The 24,787-nt window shown below is 36.8% G+C and overlaps 1 protein-coding gene across 3 annotated transcripts in view; it reads left to right on the top strand.

Moving 5' to 3' along the window:
• MYO18B (myosin XVIIIB) overlaps positions 1 to 24,787 on the top strand; it is a 2,352,406-nt gene that overhangs the window by 414,157 nt on the left and 1,913,462 nt on the right. For all 3 annotated transcript variants that reach the window (XM_044068483.1, XM_044068482.1, XM_044068484.1), the window contains one exon: positions 2,246 to 2,447. In XM_044068483.1, the coding sequence (XP_043924418.1) occupies positions 2,246 to 2,447 (202 nt within the window). The remainder of the gene's footprint in view (positions 1 to 2,245; positions 2,448 to 24,787) is intronic.

Here is a 24,787-nt window from a genome sequence, read left to right as displayed (position 1 = left end):
ATATACATATTGACATAGATGCCTACATTTTAGTATAATAGTGTACTCTTGTAATTTTTGTGTACAGTTTATCTTTTTACAGTCTGTCATCAGCACAGTACCACTTTTTAAAATTTTAAAACATATGTATGCCTCAGAGAGAATATCTTTCCAAAAAGGCAGTGGGAAGGATTCCCATGTCCCAACTGCACTATACAGCATTTTCAAGGGGAGTGGGATTCATTGAAAATGAAAAAGCAGGGGAGTGTGAAAAGTATGCTTTTACTGAGCTTGGAAGGCCTAACCTTTGTATCTTATACAATGTAAGTGGTTTGTTCCCTATGGACATGTTATTGCATTTATAACGTTTTAGGCTGTATTATAGTTTTAAGAATGGGACAACATGAATGATTAAGGTCAAGACAAAATATGAAATAATAGAAACTAAATTAAAATATATTTCTAAAAGCTTAGCCAGGAAAATTGTTTTGTCTGTATTGCTTGAACTGGGCCATATTCATTAATGCCTATACTAAGTTGGACAGTGTGTATATGATATCAAGAATATCCCCACCACAGTTTTGTGCTATCTAGTCACTTACACAGAATACACAAAGTGTACATATAGTCTACAATTTGTGGCACCCTTTATGAATTCTAGTTCAATATTGAAAGCTGTAAGAAAATCAGTAGGAAAACTAAAATTAGGGGGAAGAATGTGTGAGGTATGATTGTGTTGTCTGTTCACTTAAAATGGTGCACACTTAGTGTAGGTATTAATGAATCCCAGGGAACGTATATATATATATATATATATATATATATATATATATATATATATATATATATATATATATATATATATATATATATATATATATATATATATATATATATATATATATATATATATATATATATATATATATATATATATATATATATATATATATATATATATATATATAAATATATGTATTTATATAATATATATATATATATATATATATATATATATATATATAGATAGATAGATATAGATATAAATATGAAAATATATGCATTACAAACAGATAAGGGATCAGGATTAAGTGGAGCATATTCTAAGTAAGTTAGATAAAGTATACAATTATATATCGGTCAAAAAGTGATGATTGAAAAAGAAACACTGTGACAAAACAGTTCAGTTTCATATGCAATAAAACAATGGAGCAATTGGGTATGGAAGCAAGACAAGAAGTTCATTGACCATAAGTTTGGCACTTTGATGTGAGGATTCTGAAATGGGAGACTTTTATTATATACTAATTGTTCGGTTGTAATAAGTCAGAGGAATCCCCTTATTGCAAGGTGTACAAATTTGGGAGTTAATATCTGTAAGTAGCAGAGGCAGGAGAGAAACATTATTCAAGTTGGGGAGTGATGGAGGCAAAGCACCTTTGCAAAAAAATGCTTTAGAGTTTAGTCTCATTGCCAACATGATACTATCCTTTAGTGTTCACTTTGGCATTCAGTGTTCAGTGTCTGGGAGTCAGACTTCTGTCATGCAGTGTATATATGTGTGTGCATATACTATATGTACATCTTCACACACACACACAAAACATATTTGTTATTAAGGCTGATGGTATTTAAACATAGTTACTATGGTTTATCTTAGATATTTAATGAATGCTTTGTTATAATGTTTTTATGACTGAAGCAAAAAAGAGCTTTAGGGATAATTTAACAAAAAATTGTTATATATTTTTTGTTATGACTGAAACAAAAAAGAGGTTTAGGGATAATTTATCAAAACATTGTTCAGTGAATTATATTTTGATGTTTGACCGTCATTAAAAGACAGGAGATGCACAGTCACAAGATACCTGCTCCTCCCTCAGTAAAAATACTGAACAGTTTTTTCCATGGAACAAGCCACCTCTACCCTCCACATGTGTAACCACACTACCACTACTTCTTATGTGAGAGAAATCAAATTTTTGGTGCACAAATTAGTGCATTTTTTTCCAAAAAGACAAAAAATGCTTCATAGTTCTGTTTGCTCATGATGTCCAGGATCAGTTATGCAGCTTGAAATCAGATTATTAAATAACTAAACAGAAACAATGTTTTCTCTCACTCTGTTTCCTGCTGTCTCTCCCTCTCACTCTGTTTATTTGAGTGGCATTAATATACCCTGGGAAGTTGTACTTGTACTCATGGATGTATGTTTGCTTATTCATACCTCACAATTTCCACTTGTGCTCTGATTTTTGTTAATCAGGTGTTTAAAGGGAAGAAGACAGACCAGATGCCTCCTCATATTTATGCAGTAGCTCAGCGGGCCTATTGGAACATGTTAACACATCGGCAAGATCAGACCATCATTCCCATGGGAAGAAGTGGATCAGGGAAGACCACAAACTGCCAGAACGTACTTGAGTACCTAGTCAATACTGCTGGAAATGAGGATAAAAAAGTCACAGGTACAGTGTGGTGTCTCTATGTCTTCTACTAGGACATAAATCCAGAAAGACAGGTGCAGTGTCTAACCATATTTAGGGTTATCAGCAGTTAAACACTGATCCCATAGAATGTATTTCTGTATGGTGGGGACACTTGCAACTTCTTTAAACTTACCTACGCCACCATTGATAGTTAATTGCCTTCTTTCTAACCATAAATAACTTTATGGGGAATTTCCAACAGACAGCAGTGCATATTTGGACAATGAGTTAATATCTATTCACAGATACATATATTGCTACTTTAAAGTGGTATCCATTTGACATGGTTAGTTGGCAAAAAACATTGAAGTATCCAGCTAATTTTTGCAGACATAGTTTTTTATTTGTAAAAGAGATAGAAGGTCCAAATAGGCCTAAGTGGTTGAAAAAAAAAGAATAACAATAAAAAAAACAGGAAATGAAATCCAGAAAACAAAAGACAAACTCCTCATTTGAAAATTTTAAGTAGAATGTGATGTTGTATCTTAGTAAATATGAAAAACTTCATCAGATTGATCTGATGAAGGGGCTTGTCCTTCATTTTTTGGATTTTGATGCCATTTTATTATGTTATATATGTGTGTGTTTGGGTTTGTGTGTGTGTGTGTGTGTGTGTGTGTGTGTGTGTGTGTGTGTGTGTGTGTGTGTGTGTGTGTGTGTATGTGTGTGTGTGTGTGTGTGTGTGTGTGTGTGTGTGTTTGTATTTTCCCTTATTTAGTGTATGTGAAATAACTGGAGCCACTGAGATGACATACAGAAATATCAACTGCATTATATTGACTGCTGACTGCAGACAGGTGTCTGAATAAGAAAGTATGTACCCACATTAAGATTTCCTTTTGTAGTGAGTTAAAAATAATATGCTATTTGTTGTTGACATACCCACATTAAGATTTCATTTTGTAGTGAATTTAAAATAATATGTTATATGCTGCTGACCTGTGTTTGACTTACAAACTCCACATGTATTCCATATGAATGGCTAATTAAGCTTTTATCCAGACCAGTGTTTCAGGGTCACTGTTGAAAGTTTACACTTCCTAGTAATATGTACCTGATCAGGAAAAATTACAATAGAAATATCACATAACAAAATAACCATTTACAGTAAATAGAGGCATGGCACATGTTGAGACAGGGTCTGTAATAGACATGAAATAGTTTGTCACACTAAAAGTTAAGCATTTATAAAGCACCTATCCGTTAAGGATGCATAGAAGCTAAATTCTGTATAGAAATGTATATACCCTTGAGGAGGCCTACCAAAACCTTGGATGCCTGAATGGAAAAAAAAATAAAATAAACCTGCAAGTCTCTGTCATGTTGTACTTCTTGGTCTAGCCAAAATATACTATAATGACTTCTCTGTACATGCAAATAGGTAGCAGCTTTTTTAGTTTGTTATATTTTATCTTGACTATAGAAGTATTTCCATTTCTGGTATAGTCTTCACAGCTACAATACACTGTACTCACTTGAAAAACCTTTTCACTGGCATAACTACAGATTTTAAAATGTAGAATTATGTTAAAGTCTGCAGATAGCCTTATTGTGTCTGTTCAGTTTGCCAATATTGTATTATGGCAGATCTGATAGTTAGCTGATAAAGACAACTGAGGTTTAAGTCATAGAGTTTACAGTGTTTCTACAATCAAAATGATAATAGGCACGGGGAACCTCATTTCTACTGTTCTCTATGCAGTTTTATCAGTGGGCACTATGTAAAAAGCTTGTTGATGTAAGCAGTCTTTATAGGCATGTAGAAGATTTACGTATCGTAAATAACATGTTCCAATAAGGAATACTTACTCTGTGGTTCTATATAATATATTCAGAAATGATCAGACAATACACTTACTGCACAATGCAGTATATCAATAACTATCTGGTGTTTCACTGAAGTAAATAAATAACTCTTTGCTTAAAAATATAAATGCTTATTACAGGCAACAACATTTCTTGCTCCACAATGCCATTTGATCACACTTTCATTGTTTGATTTGAGTAGAGATAAAAAAATCATGTAAAACAGCTATCCAAACTAACACCCCCATATAAACATACACCATAAGGACATGTAAAACAGATATATATATATATATACATATATATATATATATATATATATATATATATATTTATAAAAAATATAACTCTCCAGAGTTTAAAATGGTTGTTGTTGTTTGTCTTTTGGCTTTTCCCAGTAAGGAGTCGCCACAGCAGAACTCCGGTCCGCTAATGATTGGCAGTAGATTTTTACGAAATGATGAGGTGCCAGCACAATGCCCAACCTTCAACGAAGGCACACCCATTTACGCACGCATGTTTTTTGAATGTTACCCAACCGCGGGGAGGACATGCGGACTCCACACAGAAGGCACTCCCAAGCCCAGCCGAGAATCAAACGGGAGAACCTCTTTCTGTGAGGTAACAATGCTACTGCCGTATCACCATGGCAACCAGAGTTTAAAATGGTAATTTGCTAAATTGTTCTTTCTTTCTTTCTTTGTATAGGTTTTCCTGGGAAGAGCACTGATCTCCACAATGATTTGCGTTTGTATAAATATAGCTAAATTTTCCATTTCTCATATTTTATTCTTGAATATAACTAATCGTTCACATATTTACTATAATGTTAGAAACCAGCTCTCAATTACCCTTAAACATAAATTAGCACTCAGTGTCCTTTTCTGACACATTTACCAAAGTGTGGTTTGACCTTAGTTTATTTTACTTTTATATTTTCTTATGAATTCTTGCCACAGAATTATACTAAATAAGTACCAGGTTCTGTCACAGTTAAAATTTTAGCAAATGTTATGCATGAAAGCCCTTGTCAGTTCAGCATAATTTCTTTTAGCCACTGTATAAGCTATAGTTTGAATATTCTATTATAATGACGTCACATTAGCATGGGATTATTGAGTGCTTTTATTCATATTAAGATATTTGCATATAGTTAGCCTTCTCATACTGACCTAATTTGTATAGTATAGCCTCTGCAGTGTCCAGCTATCTTTTATTTTTCCCATTACTATTAGCTCTCAAATATCTAAACAGGGGCACTGTTTTCTTACTGTGATATCATTACTGATGATGCTGTAACCATTTGCTATATTTTGTATCCTATTTTTCATTTTCTGTCAAGCAAACCTGCTTGAATGCTGCCCTGATAGATTTTATTAAACTGAAGGCTGTTCTGCGAAAACAGTTATTGATTTCTCCGCATTTGTTGTTGTGCCACTGTTTGTAGACAGCTGTCTGCCATAGTTTAGTATTCAGTCTTATCTTTTCTTTCAGTTATCTGTGACTTAAACCCCATCTGTCTGACAGCATTCATTGCACAAGTACAGTCTCAATAACCCCATCATCAGGTCTGGATCTTGCATACTTGTGCGATTTGAGTTGTCACATGAAACATGCTATATCGTTCCCTTCCCATTATTTATTATTCCACATTAGCTCCTATTAAAGAGGCCACTTGTGTTGTCCACTGCACTAGCAATCCGAGTTGCAGGCTCTGGTTTTAGGTTGCCCTTCTACCTTCTCCTGTAGTTCAGGTATCTCCCTGTAGGAAGTGCAAGATGTGACACTATGAGTCCTGATACTTTGAAAATTAAAATGTGAGCTCAGCAGAATTACAGTAAATTCTGAAACTCACCATTATGCCTTTAAGCCATTTTTGGGAGAGGTGATTAATCTAAGACTTGGTATTAAACCCTCATATTCACATTTGTTGTTCTGCAATTTTGAGGACCATAGTTAACAATTGTCAGAATTTCGAAATGCACCCACTTTATGCTCAGTTGACATAGAGTAACTGTTTAATCCTGAACATATTCTCTTATTCTCTTGCTTATGGCTGACATTCATTTTGCCTGCAGTAAAACCAGAATTAATATATACACCCCACTCTCAAAGAGATATTCCCATTTCTACTGTACAGACCTGCTTGACAAACATCTCTATCATTGTGGTGTTGTGGTATTACCCTTCCCTCAGTCATCCGCCTACTAGTTTACCTGCTATTAGCACTCCAAAATCTGTCTGTGCTTTTCCTTCTCCTGACATGCTTCCATACCTGGCAATATAACATTCTATACCAGGTTATCTTACATTAAGCCCACTGTTTACAAATTGCGGTTAGATCCATTTCCTAATTTACTGACAGCTGATTTTGTGACATCAGTGCCAACCTGCTGCCATCAAAGGCACAAGCAAATTGTTGTGCTGATTAAAACTTTCATGTAAAATAAACAAATAGGCAAAGTGTTATTCCTATGTCAATCCCCTTATGCTGAAGCAGCATACAATGATTTCCTTCAGCTTGTCACTTGCATTATCTGTGAATGACCTGGGTTTTATGGCAGGGTCTACAGGACAAAAAAAAGGCATCATCTGCCACAGTGACCTCAAACCTACAGAAAAAAGACCAAAAGAGTTGCTATAAATCAGTACTGCTGCATGAAGAAAGCCCATTTTCCCATTGGATTTGTCCTTTGTATCTTTGAAAGTGACATCTAACTTGCAGCTTAATTTCTTTGGCTGAAGTACTCCACTGTGTTGTCAGTTCCATCTTTTGGAGTTCTGCAGAGAAGTCCAGGATCGTTTTTGTCAAAAAAAACTTGTGCCTCACTGTAGCTATCATAATGCTAATGACGCTACTATGTTATTAACGCAGAGGTGGTTAACTGGGATAATTGCCTGCATACCACAAATGTCTCTGCAAAACAACAAAAAGAAGTAGGTGATATGGCTAGCCTTTTGTTCCAATTATTTCTGTCGTCTAATAATATATCAATTAAGCATCCAATGTACAACAAACTCATTGCATATGGACAATCATATGGTTAGTGCATATTATTAGTTATCAGAAAAGTAATAAAACCTTCCTCCATGAACTTAAAATGTAATTATTCATCTCAACAGTTTCAAGAGATCATTATGAACTTCCACAATATTTCTTCTAGTCTTAATTTTCCATTACTTTGCCAACAGTGTTTTAATTGCAGAAACAAATCTTTATTTTTTTCCAATTCCAAACCAAAAGAATTCCAATGACCAAATTATGCACTTGTCAAAACTTGTTTCCACTGCAACTTGAAACTGTCATCCCTGGGCTTCTGAACATTGTCAAAACATATGAATTATTCCTGTTTGAATAATGTCACATCCCCAGCATCTGTCATGGGTGAAACTTTCCTCCATGAATACACTTTCAGTAATCATCTTCTAAGCCATGGAATGTATTACAACTGAGTTTATAAACGGTGATATCAAGAATTGTGTTAGACCCCTAGCAGTCTCATTTTGTGAAGGGTTTCTTTATTTATTGACTGCCATTTGATAATTGGGTTTCAGGATTGGTCAAAAGATCTTTTTCAACTACCACTTGGGCCAGCTTAGTGCATCCAATATTTAAAGATACCACACTAGCTAGAAAAGCAAACTATTTACAATGCAGACAATGACAATGAAATGCAGATATAAACAGAAAGTAAATGGTTATGGAAGCCTTTGAGAGATGTTTACTATATTAAATAGACAATCTAATGTAAAGGATAAAGTGTTTTTCATTACACACTGTAACCCCACTACTGTATGAAAATGCCATTGCTGAATTTTGTGCATTCATGCATTCAAGATATTAGTTGTAAATTTTCAGCTGCCTTTCTCTATCTCCAGTCGTCTTTCTGTAACTGCATTGTAAATATTTGTCTGCTCAAAATATTTGCTGTAAATTTGGATTTTACTGATCAAGGTCTTTGTCCTGGTCAGGTCAAGATATGCTGTGCCCCTCAGGGCATAGTGCTGGGACCTCTTTTTTATGTTTACATCTCAGATTTCAAAGCAGAAAGCCAAGATCTCTGGCTAACAAAGTTTGCAGATGACTTTAAATTGGGGAGTGTTTGGTTAATTGCCAAATAATTATCAGCAAGATCTAAAGAGATAATGACTCCTTGATATTCTGGCCATTTATTGAGTACAGAACTGCATTTGGGATATAGATCACTAAGCATATTAAACTATTAAATGATATAAAAAATTCCTACCTAATAGATCAAGAACCCAAAGTCTTAAAATTACTAAGAATGGCTGGAGACTGTACCCTTTATTCAGCATCGTATAAACATTTGAAGGGAGATGTCTATCTTGCTTACTGTGTCATTATAGACCCAATTGTCTTGGACTTTCTGTAACCTCACAATACCAAATTTTTTATCAAGACTCAAACCATTGACTGGAATCTTCACCAAAAGATAAAGAAAACATGGTAGAGGGTGTGACGACCCCTGTCTGGGCCAGTAATCAAGGAGCCTGAATCCTCACCACTGACACTGGAGAGGGATGTTCACTTGAAATACAAATGGATACACTCAGTATTTCTACATGCAGCTCACTGCACAAATTACAATTTACCTTAAGAGCACACAGGGAGCACACTCAGCCCATTGGTCTGTATTTCTCTATATCTGTCTACTTCCAGGTCCCACGTAAGACTCCTCACTGGTACAACTGTAGAGTTACATCCTCAGCTGAGTGTCCAAGCCAAGTCCTTCAGCACCCTCCCTGTGAAACCAGTGCTACGTGCCCCTGCCCCAAGTAGGTCTCTCTCTGTCACACACACACACACACACACACACACACACACACACACACACACACACACACACACCTGGGAAAGGCTAGCAAAGATTAACCTGGAGTATAAGGTAGTTATCACTGCCATCAGACACTCCACAATCCACTACTCTAAGGCCCTTAACAAAGGGTGTCCAGTTATACTGTGCAATATTAATACTAATACAAATGGTAGTAGTTAACCAAGACAGCTAGGCCTTCAGGAGTGGCTCACACAGTGCCACCAAATAAATATAAGCACTCTCAAAGGTTAAATACTTTCTAAAAGGACCAGGCATGATAACAGTTTTAAATATTTTTAATAATACATAATACAATAACATGAAAATACTGAACATATATTTACAGTAAACCACAAAGTTCAAACCATAGGAAATATTGAAAATAACACTGATGGACAGAGTCAGACAAATAAAGAAAAAAATATTTAAACTAAGCTTCAGTATATTTTCCTGACTGAACCCAGGAGAATTACTATTCTCTACTTACTTAATTGACCAAGGCAAATGATGTCGTGAATGGTTTTTCTTGTTGTCAGGCCCAAGACAGAATACTCCCTGTAATATCTAAAAAATATATTATTTCCAGGGCTGGCAGATCTCATCTGGTCTCCTGACTTTAGGTTCCTACACCATCCCCTTTTGAAGTTGAGAGAGGAGTTTATCAGAGCCATGTAAAAATGCATATCTAATGCTTTTCTAATGTTTATGGCAGGCCTGAGGCCAAGAAACAATTACAGCACTTCCCCTCTTTTTATTGAAGCTAATAAACAAAGGCTTCTTCCTGACCTACCATCTCTGGCCCTATTCATCACTGTGGTGTGACATTTTAATGGTTTAACAGCTCATTTGCATTTTCCTTATTTTCCTTAAAGTAAGCTAGCCATTAACCTCTGCTCTTCCAGGGTCCTTTGCTAACATATATACATACAGTCTCACATCTATAGTCCTTCTCTGTCCAGTAGGACCCACTGTTGATACATTTTTCTACACTAGCAATTTACAAACATTTTGATTTTCAAATGTCATAAAGTTCTAATACATTTGTAATATAAGCAGCTGTACAAATCAGTTAGATATTCAAATGCCATACAGTTCTAATACATCTATAACATAAGCATTTGTGCAAATCAGTTTGATATTCAAATGCCATACAGTTCTAATACATTTTAACATAAGCATCTTGTATAAATCAGTTTGATATTCAAAGGACATATCATGCTTTACAGAACTCCAGCTGGCTATGGCACTCGCCCACATCATCACAGAGGGATAAGTTTATAAACCCATGATTGCATCTCTTGGAGCATGGGATGATTTATAAAAATTGGGTTGTACCTCATTAAACTTAAGACAACGGGCCTAAACATAATATTAACAGCATTAATTATCCTAATTACAATGCTTAGTTTATCTACCCTTTTTATGTTAAAAGTTAAATATGAGTTTGTAGTTTCTGAATATTCTCTTCTACTGTTGTCTCTATGGTATGACTTGCTGCCATTCCCAAATATGCATCCTCATGGCAGAGGACTTTGACAAAATCTTCCAAGTTGTTTTATGATATTCCAAGAACTTGTGGAGGCATCGGGTCTAATATGTAATTAAGGTAAAATGGTACTGATCATGGTAGATGCAGGTTGTCTGTGTAAAAGCTGAACCTCACTATTCCACCACATTAATTTACTAGATTATTAAGCCATTTTTGTATCTGTGACATTAATTCTTCTACTATAAATAGAAAGAGATTGGTAGATAGGAGGCCTGCCTGCCCAGTGCCCCTGTGTATTCTACATTTTGAGTAAATGACTTGTTTACCATAATATCAAATTAGAATTTGTCTCCTAGACCCACATTTCTTTTGATCTGTTACAGAAGCCTCCAGTCTACAAAGTCAAAAGTCTTGCATACATCAAAAAGCACACTCCCTCCTTTGGCCATGCCCATTTGATTCATCATTAGAAAATTTGTGAGAACCCACTAACTGTCTGTGACCTGTTTGTTGTTAACAGACCAATTTTGCCCCTGACATATTACCTCTGGTAGCACCATAACTAATCCTCCAGTTAGTATTTTGATGACTGGGAAATGGGTCTAAAGTAATCTAGACAAAGCCTTTGATCTGTACACTTAGAATATTATTTTTGCATGTTCCATAGATGGGGATAATTTTCTGTTTATCTAACAAAGACCTATACAATCGTTTTATTTATTTATTTATTTTATTATCTTTGGTCCTCTCCCCCCCAGTTATAAATCTTAGTGGGAATCTACCTGGAACTGAGGAATTTCTTGTTTTACTATTCCTAATTACTGACTTCACCTCTTCCTGTGTAACTGTTACATTTGGTCTGTCCTGATCTTCCTGCTTTAATATTGTTGTTAATTGTATTTTGAAACTATCTCTTTCCTACTTTTTGGTATAAATCTCTGATTAGTGTTACATTAATGTGTCCCTTATCATCTCCAGGTCATTTACTACCTCACCCTCAACCCTCTCTGCTCCAAAATATACAGCTTACCTAATCCTTTCTTTAGAAGACCACACTCTACATTTGGGTTTCTCTCCATGCTTAGCCATCAAAATCCTCCCTTGGTAATACATTCAGCTTCTAATTGTAAGAGGCACACTATTTCCAACTCACATTTTAAAATATTAATTTCAATGATAATTCTTTTTTCCTGTTAGCACTATTACATATGTTGTTGCAGACTTTGTAGGAGTTCTTCGGCACTATGGATAATATCTTCACTTTGTTTCCTGGGTTACCCTTCTGTGCCATAGCCCCAGCCCTGACTATGTCTTTGATGCCATCTCACCATTCTGTATCTACCTTTTCTGTCCCCTCCTTCATTATTTTGTATTGTCTGTCTAACCAGTGTTCAAGTAGTTGTTTTCATCTGAGTGTTTTCCATTTATAATATTCCCAACTCTAAATACATGCTTGTATATTCTTTCCAGAATTTGGTAATGTATGTAATACATGGTCAGAAATGTATATAGCTTGGATTTTAAAGTTTGTAACCTGGTCCAGATATTTCCTGGCAGTTAAAAAAGTAATCTAGTCTGCCCTCAAATTATTTCCTTTCTGGAAAAGGTATACCCAATCTGGAGGCCATGCAAATGTCTTTGTACATCAATTTTCATGTATTCAAAAAGTTTTATTTGATTTTACATCTTCCAGCAATAATTCAACAATTTGAAACAAACAAAAAAAACTTTGTACAAAAGTCCATAACAAGAATCATATATACAAAACCATTAGTACTTTTCTAATAGATCATTAAATGTCTTCCAGGCTATGTATTGATGAGTTACATTTCTAGTTCTCACTGTTATGGTCAATAATTCAGTTTTACAAACAGATTTGGCTAGACAGATAAATTCACTAGCAAAAGAGAGAGTAGTTTTGCATTTCCAGTTTTTATTTATAACTTTCCTAGCAATAGCTAGGATAGACCAAAGAAGAGGCATTTGTGTTACTGGAATAATGTCTGGAACTGGGGGATTGAACAAAATCAGGGAATCTGTAATAATATAATTAACTGACCACAATGCTTGGCAAAAGCCTTTAAAATCAGTCCAGAAAGATGACACTGTGTAGCATTCTATGGTCATATGAACCCAATCTGCATCAAGGGCTTCATTACATCTCCAGGATTTATTTATTTTTTCTGATTTATATATAACAGCAATTTTGTTGGGTGTTAGAAAAACCCTGTGTAAAAATTTCCATTAATAAATAATCTAGTATATAGACGACATTGATTTTCCTGCAGATTTTAAGGATAGTTTCTTACTTTTTTCTGAAAATTCATCTTTATTTATTTTTGACAAGTAATTCCAGTATGACAATTCAGAGGGAACAAATTCAATTCTAATAGTCCTATATATGATTGACAACTATGACCCCCCCCCCCGCAATGGTAACCACCATGAAAAACTTCTCCAAAGCTAACTTTGGGCTCCTAATAACAGAGGTGGCTAACTTCACAGCATCCATGCAAATGGAGAATAGTTGCATGACCACCGAATCATACACCAATGCACTGTACGAACACGTACACAAATGCATGATCTCGCCATATCCAGTAGAACCAAGACACTCTCCTCCAAATACAGGAAGCCAATCTGGTGGTCCCCTGCCATAAACAAACTCTACAACAGAAGGAGGAAACTGTTGTGGAATAAAGTGAAGTCCCAAGACTGGAAAAACTCCCTTATCAGCCTCAACAAAAAGGTGAGCTCCGTCATCAAATCCTCTAAAGCTAGGTATGAAAACAGAATTGCACCAGATAGTAAAGACAACCACAAGGCCTTCTATAGTTATGAAAAGAATCTCCACGGCAATACCCAGATTTGCTATGAGCTACTGCACAATGGTACCTCCTATACCGAGCCAACAGATATTGCCAATATACTGGCCGACAGATTCACTGTCAACTTTACCCATCCCTCCCAAAGGACCAATCACAATATCAGTAGATTGCCAGGCACCCAGTATTACTACTGCACAGGTTAAAACTGTCCAGGGCCAATCACAGCCTCACCTTAGGCTTGTCCCTACTGAATGGTGCATTGCTACAGTCATCCCTCTCCACAAAGGAGGAGCGACTACAGACTATGGGAACTATTGCCCCATTAGCCTGATGAGTCTGATATGCAAAGCTATGGAACACATCATCATGGACCTAATAAGCAAGGATATAGGGAATCTCCAAATTCTGGATCCCACACAGTTTGGTTTTATGAAGGGTAGATCATACCTATTCAACCTGGTCGACTTCCTTGAGTCAGTCACCAGAGCTGTGGATGAAGGCAAGGTGGTTCATACAGCCTCCCTTGATGTAGCCAAGGTCTTTGATACTATTCCCCACACAGATATCATAGAAAAACTCACTAAGCTAGGCATCAACCCCTATATCACTAGGTGGGTTGTAAACTGGCTCACAGATAGAATCCACAGTGTGAAAGTAGCTGACTTCAAGTCAGACTAATGACCAGTCACGAGTGGAGTCTCACAGGGTTCGGTCCTCGGTTCTCTCCTGTTTGGTATCTACTTCTCTGAAGTCAAGGCCAATACGAAGGGACTCTGTCTGACAAAGTTCACAGATGATTGCAAGTTAGGAGCTATTATTAACTCCCCGAGTGATGTTGACATCCTAAAGAAAGGCCTCACTGGGCCCAACGACTGGTGTCAAAACCATGGCCTTAAGCTCAATGCCAAAAAATGTGTCGTCATCCCCTTTGGGAAAAACCTGGCTCCCATGAATTACCACATTGATGCTAGTCCACAGAACACAGAAGGCATTATAAGAGATCTGTAAACACAGGTTGACAGCAACCTCTCTTTTGGCCACCACATTGCCACTGTGGTCAGAATGTCCTTCTATGTGGCACATCTCATTACTAAGGATTTTGCATCCAGGAAGAAAGAGGTCATTGCCTCCCTCAAGTCTTCCCTCATTAGGCCAATCATCGAGTACAATATCCCATTTGGCATGTGCCTTACTAGACACCTGCAACAACTGGAGAGGCTGCAAAAGTACCTCACAAAGAGGATCCTAAGCCTTAAACACTTGCCCTATATGGACAGACTCAAAAAACTCCAACTATTCTGTCTCTCATATCACCTACTTAGAGGCGATCTCTGCTTGACATACAAAGCCATGTCTGACCCAGCTCTGTTAGAAATAAATATCTAAAGAAATCCCAATCCCTCCGCACCACATGCTCCAGAGACTTCAAACTCATTAGCACAATCAATAGAACAAGCTTGAGGGACAGGTTCATAACCCAGAGACTGCTCATGTTATGGAACAGACTTCCCATACTTGTCAAATAGATCACCTCACTGGCCCTCTTCAAGAGAAATCTTGATGAGTGGATGGGAAATAAAATTCACCCTGGGGATCACTCCAGTGGCTCTACTCGACAGAGGCACTGGGAGTTAAGGTCAGGTGGTACGATGCCAGGGTAATCCTATTGGCTAGGCTTGTAAGGCTCCAGGGCCATTAGCCTAGTACACACCTATGAACCTGTGAACCTATGGATTATTATTTATATTAGAAAAGAAATCTAGGATTTTTGGAATAGTTTTAATTTGTATGTCTAATGCTATTTTAATTTTGTCTTGAATATATTCCTTACTTGTTTGTATATCTAACCAGCTACTATAAAACTACTGCATCTAGCAATAAGATAACCAGCCGAGTATGTTTTATTCCCATTCAGAAATTGATGCAAATAAATTAAATTACTATTCTTTAAGTCAAACATTTTCCTTGTATTAAAAGATATTAAGCATCCATTTGTGAAAGCTATAGGAAATAATATTATTAGTAGATCTTTGATTTGATAATTTGATTTCATAAATTTCTTGAATATTAATAGAACTTGATTTATGAAAGGGTAGAGGAAACTTATGTTTTTCATTTAATATATAGTCTTTTAAAACTCAGAAAAGGTATTGATGTCCAAATTTGGATAAGTTTCTATTATAGATTTGTTAACAGGAAGCAAAAGAGGAGTCAAGCCACTGGAGTATTACTTCAATGATTACAAGTTTGCAATATAAGTCAATATTTGGGAAACCAGTGCCTTCCTCCTACCAACTTTTGATGTGCCAGTATATGGAGAGTCTTGCTTTTTTGGGATACCATAAGAACTTTAATAAAATATAATTTATTGTATTTTAACTTTTTTAGAAGGGGGAAGAATTAATGACTAACTAAAGAATAAGACTTTTGGTAAGATTATCATTTTGATCAACCTAAGTCTGTCCTCAGATGTGAAAATGATTTATTCCAATTGTGTGTTAATTTTGATATTGTATCAGGTTTTGGTAGTTAACTAAAAATAATTTTTTTATTATTAGTCTGAATAGTAATTCCTAAGTATTTTAACTGTAAATTGTCCCAGCCAAAGTTTTTGTAAGAGTTTAACTTAGCAGTTATACCTTTGTTTATAAGCAAGGCTTTTATTTTATTGTGATTACATTTCAGACCTGAAATCTTTTCAAAATAGTCCACAGAGTTAACTATATGATCCAATGAGAATTCAGTATTATCACTAGTGAGCAGAATGTCATCAACAAAAAGCTGAATTTTAGAAGACCATTTTTCATTTATTTTAAAACCTTTAATTTTTATGTTAGGTTGTATATAGTTAGCAAATTTGCTGCATAATAATTGCAAATAGTAAAGGGGATAAAGGGCATCCCTGTTTGGTACCTTTTAAGATATCAAAGTGGCTAGATATAAAGTCTCCTATTTTGACAAATGCGATTGAATTATCATAAAGCGTTTTAATTAACTTCATGAAATCAGTGGAAAAGTTATATTTATTTAGTACTCTGAATAAGTATGACCAATTCACAGTGTCAAAAGCTTTATCCATATCTAAGCTTATCATGGACAACTCTTTTTTTATTTTTGTTTGCTATATCAATCAAAGAAAAGAGTTTATTCTATAATCTTGATTTGTTCTATTAAATATAAGCCTAGTGTGATCTTCATTTACTAAACCAATGAGCATTTGATATCTTTTTTGTTAATATAGACATGAAAATCTGGTATTCTACATAAAAAGTGATATAGGTCGATAAGAAGAATATAGAGCGGCTTCTTATCTGATTTTAAAATGGGTATAATAAGGGAATATCTCCATGATGGGGGGAATATTAGATGTACTTTTTACTTCTTCAAATGCATTTAATACAATTTTTAAAACATTATCAGGTAAAAGTTTATATAGCTCAGGAATTACCCCATCCATACTCGGTGCTTTATTAATTTTAAGATTTTTAATTTGGTGTTTTAATTTCTTAAAGGAAAAAGACTTATCAATCTTGTTTGAAATATAAACCCATAAAATAAATATATTTCATAGAACATGGTATCATCTTATAAAGACATTCCCTTAGATTATAAAAGGGCTACCCTCCGTAAAGCCCATTGTCCATATATTGAGGTGTCAGGACTTGTTTTCTAGATCATCTAGTCTGCTTTCTACTGCTTTTCCATTTGGCTGACGTTTTTTGAGATAACCTCAGTATGGTTTTCCAGTTTCCATAGTTGTCTCTGCATTGTCAGTTAATTGTGTGCAAGGCCTCAGTCTGATTGACAATACATGTGAGCTGCTCACATAAGATCTCCAGCTTCTCTTCTTGAGTCACCATTCTGAATATTTGGAGTAGCTGACACCTCTCTTGCTTATTTCCCATCAATGCTTGTTTGGTTTGTGCAAAATTTTCCCCAAGAATGTTCCAGAATATTAAGAGAGTCAAATTAGCAAGAGGTTGAAGGAAACATTAGGCAACCATTCTCCTTGAGCAGTGCTTTGATGTGGCTGACCTTGATGGCCTTCCACAGTTCCAGACAAGTAGGACTGGTGAGGAAAGAGACAAATAATGAAAAAGAACAACCAAGAAGATGCACAGTCTCTATAGCTCTGTAATTGAACCTTGCAAATCACTGATCTTAAAAAGACACTTGGACATTTAAGCAGAAATATCTGCCAGCACAGTTAAATCTTACAGCAGATACACTGAGGGGGAAACTCTCAGCATTTTGTAAAAACTGGGTGTTTATTTTTATTTCTGTAATACTATGACAGACATCTTCATAAAAAGAGAATGCAAAGCTACCAAAGTTCTGTATGAGTGCTCCAGACAACATACTATTAAGAAGAGATGTATGCTGTTTACAGAGAGGACATGGCTTGCAGTATACTTTCCTCCTGCTGTCATTATGCATATGAGCTTCTTAGGACTACACAGGACAGACCATAATTAACTGGGATAGCCCTGGCTTTGCAAAGGTGAGTATGTGTGGATATCCTCCTTTAAATGATTTTTCCAACCGCCATGGAAACCAATAGTAATGCAAATTGTGCTATCTGACGATCAAGGTGGGATCTTGTATGTAAATATTCTGGCTCTCGTGTTGATAGCATGGGAAATTTCTGCATGATTGCCAACATGACATCTTTGTCAAAAGGGTTTTGCAAGCGATAAAGAAATAAAGAAATTCTGCCAGAAAAAGTCTTATTTGATCTAGTGGTATTGGTTTTCAATGTGCAGAGATGGTGGAACTGATCAGCTTTATGCCATTATTTCAAGAGTCCTGTAGCACTGTTGTCTTGATATGAATCGTATTTTTCATATTGTTTCATCAAAATATATGCATCGGCTTTGGCAGCCTGTTTCAGTTGACCTTCTTTTCAAATTTTCATCATTGATGTGTTGGCCGTCCTTAAGGCCATGATGTGCTTATACCACTAGTGAATGAATATGTCTCCAGTGTGGGGGCCAATTCTTTTGTCTGAAACTTTTATACTCCATGTCTTTTATCCAACACAGGCTCATGACATTAAGTTTTTGTCCTGCATATGTTTGGTTTTGGTATTCATGTAACCTATGCTAGAAGCATCTCACAATTACAGGCCCTGATGTGCAGTTATTTTGGTTTTACACAAAGACAGGGCCTCAAAAGACATACCAGTCCTTTGTTCTTAAGGTGATATCTGAAACAACTGTGAATCACTCAATTCAATTTTAGTTCATTATTTGTCAATGTGCCAAAGCCAGAAAACAAGGAGAGAGACATATGTGTGAGTCAGATCTGTGCAGAGAGCTCAGGTATTACCTGGATGAGATTGTTTCAGCCAGTTTTTGCTTTTACAAACAAAAAGTAGAGTATGGGAGTTGCCAAACAATCCTTCTCACAACGAATAGAAAATTGCAATTTTTGTACAAACCATAGCTTTTTTTTCCCAGAGGGTAAATAAAACTCACCCCAGCAGTTTTGTTTAAAGCCACATGAAGGGTATGTGGAACACTTTACCCTGCTTGTGTCAAGCATGACCAAAATAGTACAGTTGTGAAAAATCTTACAATAATGGTAGATGTCCTTGCCTTCACTGCTGCAATATTTGTAACATTCGGGATTCCCTGCTGTAGAAACCTGTCATCCGGCCAGTATACCAAAGACTTTCTGTTGCATTTAAAGGTACGCCTGAACATCGCTCAAACACTCCTTGCATACCATAGGGCATAAAGGTGACATTCAGGCTTACCATTAACAGAACTGATTGCCCCAGTAGGAACACCAATCCAAGGAATCCAAGAGGTAACCTGTACATCCAGAAAGGAAAGAACTAGGGGGAAGGTGGATGGAGTGAATGCTGCAGCAGTGAAGGAAAGGACATTGACCATTATGGTAAAATTTCACACAACTGTACTATGTTCTTACCTTCACTGCTGCAGTATTTGGAACATTCAGGAAAGTGACAAGGCTCAAGAGGAAACTTGGGAGGGTGAAGGAGAAGAAGAAGAGTCCTCTAAGAAGCCATGGAGAGGGGCACTAGAAAACTGGCCCTAGCTCTAGAGCTACCATCCAACTTATAGTGTTTAGTAAAGCTATGCACAGAAGGTTATGTAGCTGCTTCAAGACGAGAATTAGTATTGAAACCCTTGAAAAAGCACCAGGAGAAGCCACCACTCTATTAGAATGAGTCTTGACTGAAGAAGGAAGGCTCTTGCCATGAATGGTGTAGCAAAAGGAAATAGCCGTAGAAATCCAAGAAGAAATAGTTTGCTTGGATACAGCTAGACCCAAAGATCTAGGATGAAAAGAAACAAACAACTAATCAGATTTTTGAATAGCTTTAGTTTGATCCAAATAAATTCTGAGTTGCCTATGCATATCCAAAGTATGCAGCACCCATTCATCTCAACTGTGCAGATGTTTCCAGAATTTCCAAATTTTTGCCTCATATTTTTGGCCTGTTTCTCATAAAATTGTAGTTTTCTGGCAAATCACTGGGAAATCATTGAGGACTGAAGTCAGAAAATAATGTCACACACTTCATTATCAGATTTCATATCCTTCATAAAATTAATGCTAATGCATAACCTGTTATTCTATCAACTTTCTAAGTTTGTAAGAGCAATATTTAAAAAGTGTCCATAGTTTTAGGCCTTTGCCCCCCCCCCATTATTTGTGCCTTTGTCCAGATTTCTTGCTCTAACAGGTTGAGAGATATGGCAACACCTTCTCACTGTGGAGAGGGTGAACAAGTAGGTAGATTAATAGATTGATTAAGGGGAAGCTCGTTAACCACCTTAGTCATAAAGGAGAGATTAGTGCAAAAGGACACCCCGTCCTCATGAAAAATTAAAAAAAAAGCCATAAGGGCCAACAAATCAGGCACCCAGCTGGCAGAAGTAAGAGCTAACAAAAGAACAGTTTTCCAAGAACAATGTTTCAATGAAGCCGAAACAGCAGGTTCAAAAAGAGCCTGAGTCAACTTCTCCAAAACAAAATTAAGATCCCAGTTAGGTGGAACAGGGTTCCTGGGACACCTTTGAGAAACTGTTTAACCTTGCATCTAGAAGCTAAAGGAGAAGATAAAGACAGACAAGTAGAGATGGCTTATAAGTGGGCTTTAACAGAAGAATAGGCCAAACCAGCACTGACCGACTCACACAAATAAGAGAGAACCAAAGTAACATCCACAGTATGTGGGTTCAGATTAATCAGAACTAGACTCACATTTATTGGCCAAGTATGCATGCATACAAGGAATTTGACTCCAGTTTCAGTGACTCTCCAAGTATGAATTACATAAATGACATACATGCAACTATTAACAACAAGACAAATGACACGCATGCAACTATTAAGAACAAGACAAAAATGCAAATATACATACATATATATATATATATATATATATATATATATATATATATATATATATATATACATACAAGGTGCAAAGTGCAACTCAGTGCAAGAAATACTGAAAGTATTAACACTATGTAAACAATAATCCCTTGTCTAGTGTGATTAGATCCACCTTATGAGGTAACCCATGGCGATTGACCCTGGATAGATGCATATGTAGAGGGAACCAGTGCTGTTGCATCCAAAAGGGAGTCAACAACATGATTTTGGAAGCATCCTATTGAATCTTGAACAGGACTTTTGGAATGAGAGGAAGGGGAGGGAATGCATAAAGAAACATCCCCTTCCAAGAGAATGACAGGGCATTCACCTTCACCAGAAGACCTGGGACTCTGACACAAAACAGAGGAAGTTGTCTGTTGAGAGGGAAGGCAAAACAATTCACTTGAGGAGTCCAACACTGCTAAGTAATGTCCAGAAACACATCCCTATGAAGCATCATGGGACTGAGTTAAGGACCTGCTCAGAGTGTCTGTCGTAATGTTGTGACTGGAAGGGATATAAACCACCAGAAAAGTCACTTTATACTTGACAGCAAGATTCCATACCAGAAGTGCCAACTGGCAAAGAAGGTAGGATCTCGTTCCTCCCTGTTTGTTGATATACCACATCACTGTGGTATTGTCTGTGAATGTATTGTCTGTGAATACCTTGGGAGACCCTTGAGGGGAAAAGAGGATGAAAGACCAGCAGAAGAGTTCTAATCTCTTTGACATTGATGTGCTCCCTCTGCTGGTGAGGTGACCACACCCCCTGTACTTTTAGGGAGCCAAAAGTCACCCCAAACCCATATCTGAAGCTTCTGTGAAAAATTCCTGAGACAGAAGAGGGGGATGAAAAGGGATCCCTGGGTTTACAGACAACTGCTGAATCCACCAGTGAGGTTCCTGTCTGAGACAAGGAAGAGGAAGGACTACAAAGTCTAGAGGATGTGCATGTTGAAGGGATACTGACTTCAGAAACCACTGAAACTTTCTCATGTGAAGTTCAGCCAGAGAGAGCATCAGAATGGGGGATGCCATTTAACCCACAGCTCTCAGGAATTCCCTGGTGATAATGGAAGCCGAAGAAAGAAGTGTGTGAAAGAAAGAAATGAGAGTTAAGACCTTCAGAGGGGGAAAGGATGCTATCATGGGTACTGATTGAATCCTGCAACCCATAAAAACATGATCCTGAGAAGGAGTCAGAGAAGACTTTTTGAAATTTATTGTAAACCCCAGGCTCTGAAGAAGGGAGATGGCAAAGTGAAAATTTTGCAAAAGTAACTCTGGAGAGGACACCTGAATCAGCAGATCATCCAAGTAAGGAAATATTTGGATCCCCTGAAGGCTGCAAAAAGCAATCATAGGAGCAAGGCATTTGGTGAACACCCATGGGGCAGTAGAAAGGGGCACTAACACAGAATTTCCAGCTGCATTACAATGATTCAGCAACAAATGCATCACTAATGAGCTTTATCTCCAAACAGCTCTTTCATATCTATTAGAGTATGATGCTGTATCACTGTTAGCATTACAGAGACTACCTTTCTTACCCCACCCCCTTTCAATATCTTGCACTTCTTTGAATTGCCTCAACATCAGAGAGTAAGACGTCTAATACTCTCATGCTGTCTGTGCTGAGATTAATGTGATCAGTCTTGCACTCTAGTATCATTATGTGAAATAGATGTCTGAACTGAAGTTCCCAGTGTCATAACAATACCTTATCTGTTTTTAAATAAGTATTGATCCTAATAAGTGGGGCTGGAACACTGTGATTACATTTGTCAGAATTATATAAAGAGGGGAGAGTCACCAAAAAGAGGGTATTGTACCATATCCTTACAACCTATAGGTCACCCTCTATGTCCCAGGAATCCCATACTACCTCTCTCAATGTACTAACATCCCTCATTGCTCAAACCAATATGATTTTTGTGGGGGATATCAACTACCCCTCTATAGATGGGGAATCCTACACCACTTCTAATGCACAAGCAAGCAATTTCTAAACTTCGTTAATACCAACATCCTGGAGTGGCTGTTCTATTCTTCTACCAGGTGCATAAACAACCTTGACCTTGTGTGTGAATTGTATGGAATAATTGTGTTTATGCAGCTTATTTATTCAAATAATTAATCAACTGAGTTAATTGGGAGAGGGTGTGTATATACGGGAGTGTGGTATATGAAAGCAATTGTTCTGAAGAAGTCTTTGTAATAGAGACGAAACCTAGGTCAACATTGTTCATTCAATAAAGTGGTATATCAATGCTAACTAGTGTTCCAGTTGTTGGAGTTGATCTATTCTCCTAGTCTGTGGTGGCTGTTTGTATTTTCCAGTTTGGAGTTTGTCCGTTTGTTTTTTCAACATGGAGAAACCAGAATCCAATTCCGACATTATGGAGCTACTACTCAAAATTAATCAGCAGCTGTCTGAACACACAGCGCAAATTAAATCGTTGGCGGATCAACAGCAGTCTGTAGCTACAAACAATATGTTTGGTAGTTTGGGTATTCCTTTAACCTAGCCCACTCCCAGCGTTAATACCCCTGGTTCTGGTCTCAACGAGGCGAATGCTGGAGCATGAGTACAGAATGGGGGTAGGTCCATGACCGGTAATGTTATTGACTTAGATATAGACTTTGATAAAACGCAATGGAAAAACAATAATTTTAATTTTCAATCAGACTCAAACAATAAAGTGGGTATGGCTGTTAGAGTCAATAAGACACTAACTGAGCATTTGAAAGAATTTGAAAGGAAATTGTATGGTATGAAAAAGCTGCAACTGGAAAATGTTTATTTGTTGAGGAATATAGATTTAGGACTGGTGCCACGGGGTTTGCGATTATGGAGATATCCAAATGGAATAGAAGGAAATGGTGAAATGTTAGAAGAGGTGCACCGGTTGTTCGATTGTACAGGCATGGAGTTAATGAAAATAATGATTAAGTTCAATGATCAAACAATAGCCCGGCATATGGATGAATTGGAGCAAGAGAATGAGATCATTTTGAGTGATTTAAATTTCGGACATTATCAAACTAATTATAAAAACATGTTAAGCAGTACTGACAGTAGTTGTCACACTATTTTTCAGAGAAAATTGCATAAAATTTCAAGAGATACAAATTAATATTGTAGTAGGAGGGTGTATCCCCTATCGAGGGGTAACCATGATAACCGGAAAGGAACTACCAGTGATGACGAGCGAACAGAGCAGGAAGTGACATCACAGTGAAGTGATTATAATTCATGACAGGAAGAGCACCCAAGGAGGGCCCAGGCAGTCCGAGAGGTTACGCAACTGGGGACAGAATGGGCAATCATCGAGAAGGGAGGAGAATGAGTCATTTGTGCAGCAAGGAGCACGGCCAAAAAGATGGAATTACCAGCAGAAGTTTTACAACAATCATCAAGCAGCATGGAGATAGAGGTTTTTGGGGACCCGTTACTACAAGTAAGTGTTCATGAGGTTCCTGAGCCTAATTCAGGCTTAGGTTGTAGTAGTTCAACAATTTTGGATCCAGTATGTTTATTCGATTTAAGCGATAAGGGGGAAATGGCGGAAAGTGTATTCGGCAATGGGACTGTTCAGTCTAATGACATTTTGCTTTCCAATATTGTTGATGGTGAAAACGTTAACATCAATGGCATGGAAATTATAGTTTCAAGCAACCAACACCAGACATGGGAAGAGACAAGTAATGACAATATTATTGTTGACTTTGTGAGCACGAGCGACAATGGGGATTTTAGTAACATTACTGAGCTCATAGATGTGATACAAGGAGCAAATTGTTTTCAAATGTTCAGTAATCCTGTTATAATTACTAATGTGTATGCGGAGTACAAAGTGTATAATTATTCTAGTAAAGAATTTGGAGTGGAACATGCTGAATTATTGTCCAAGGGATTTACGTTCATACCGGGTAGGAGAGG

Source organism: Protopterus annectens, chromosome 4.part0 (assembly GCF_019279795.1).
Source record: "Protopterus annectens isolate FY-2018-M chromosome 4.part0, PAN1.0, whole genome shotgun sequence".
NCBI classification, from domain to species: Eukaryota; Metazoa; Chordata; order Ceratodontiformes; family Protopteridae; genus Protopterus; species Protopterus annectens.
This window is presented reverse-complemented; position numbering and strand designations above follow the sequence as displayed.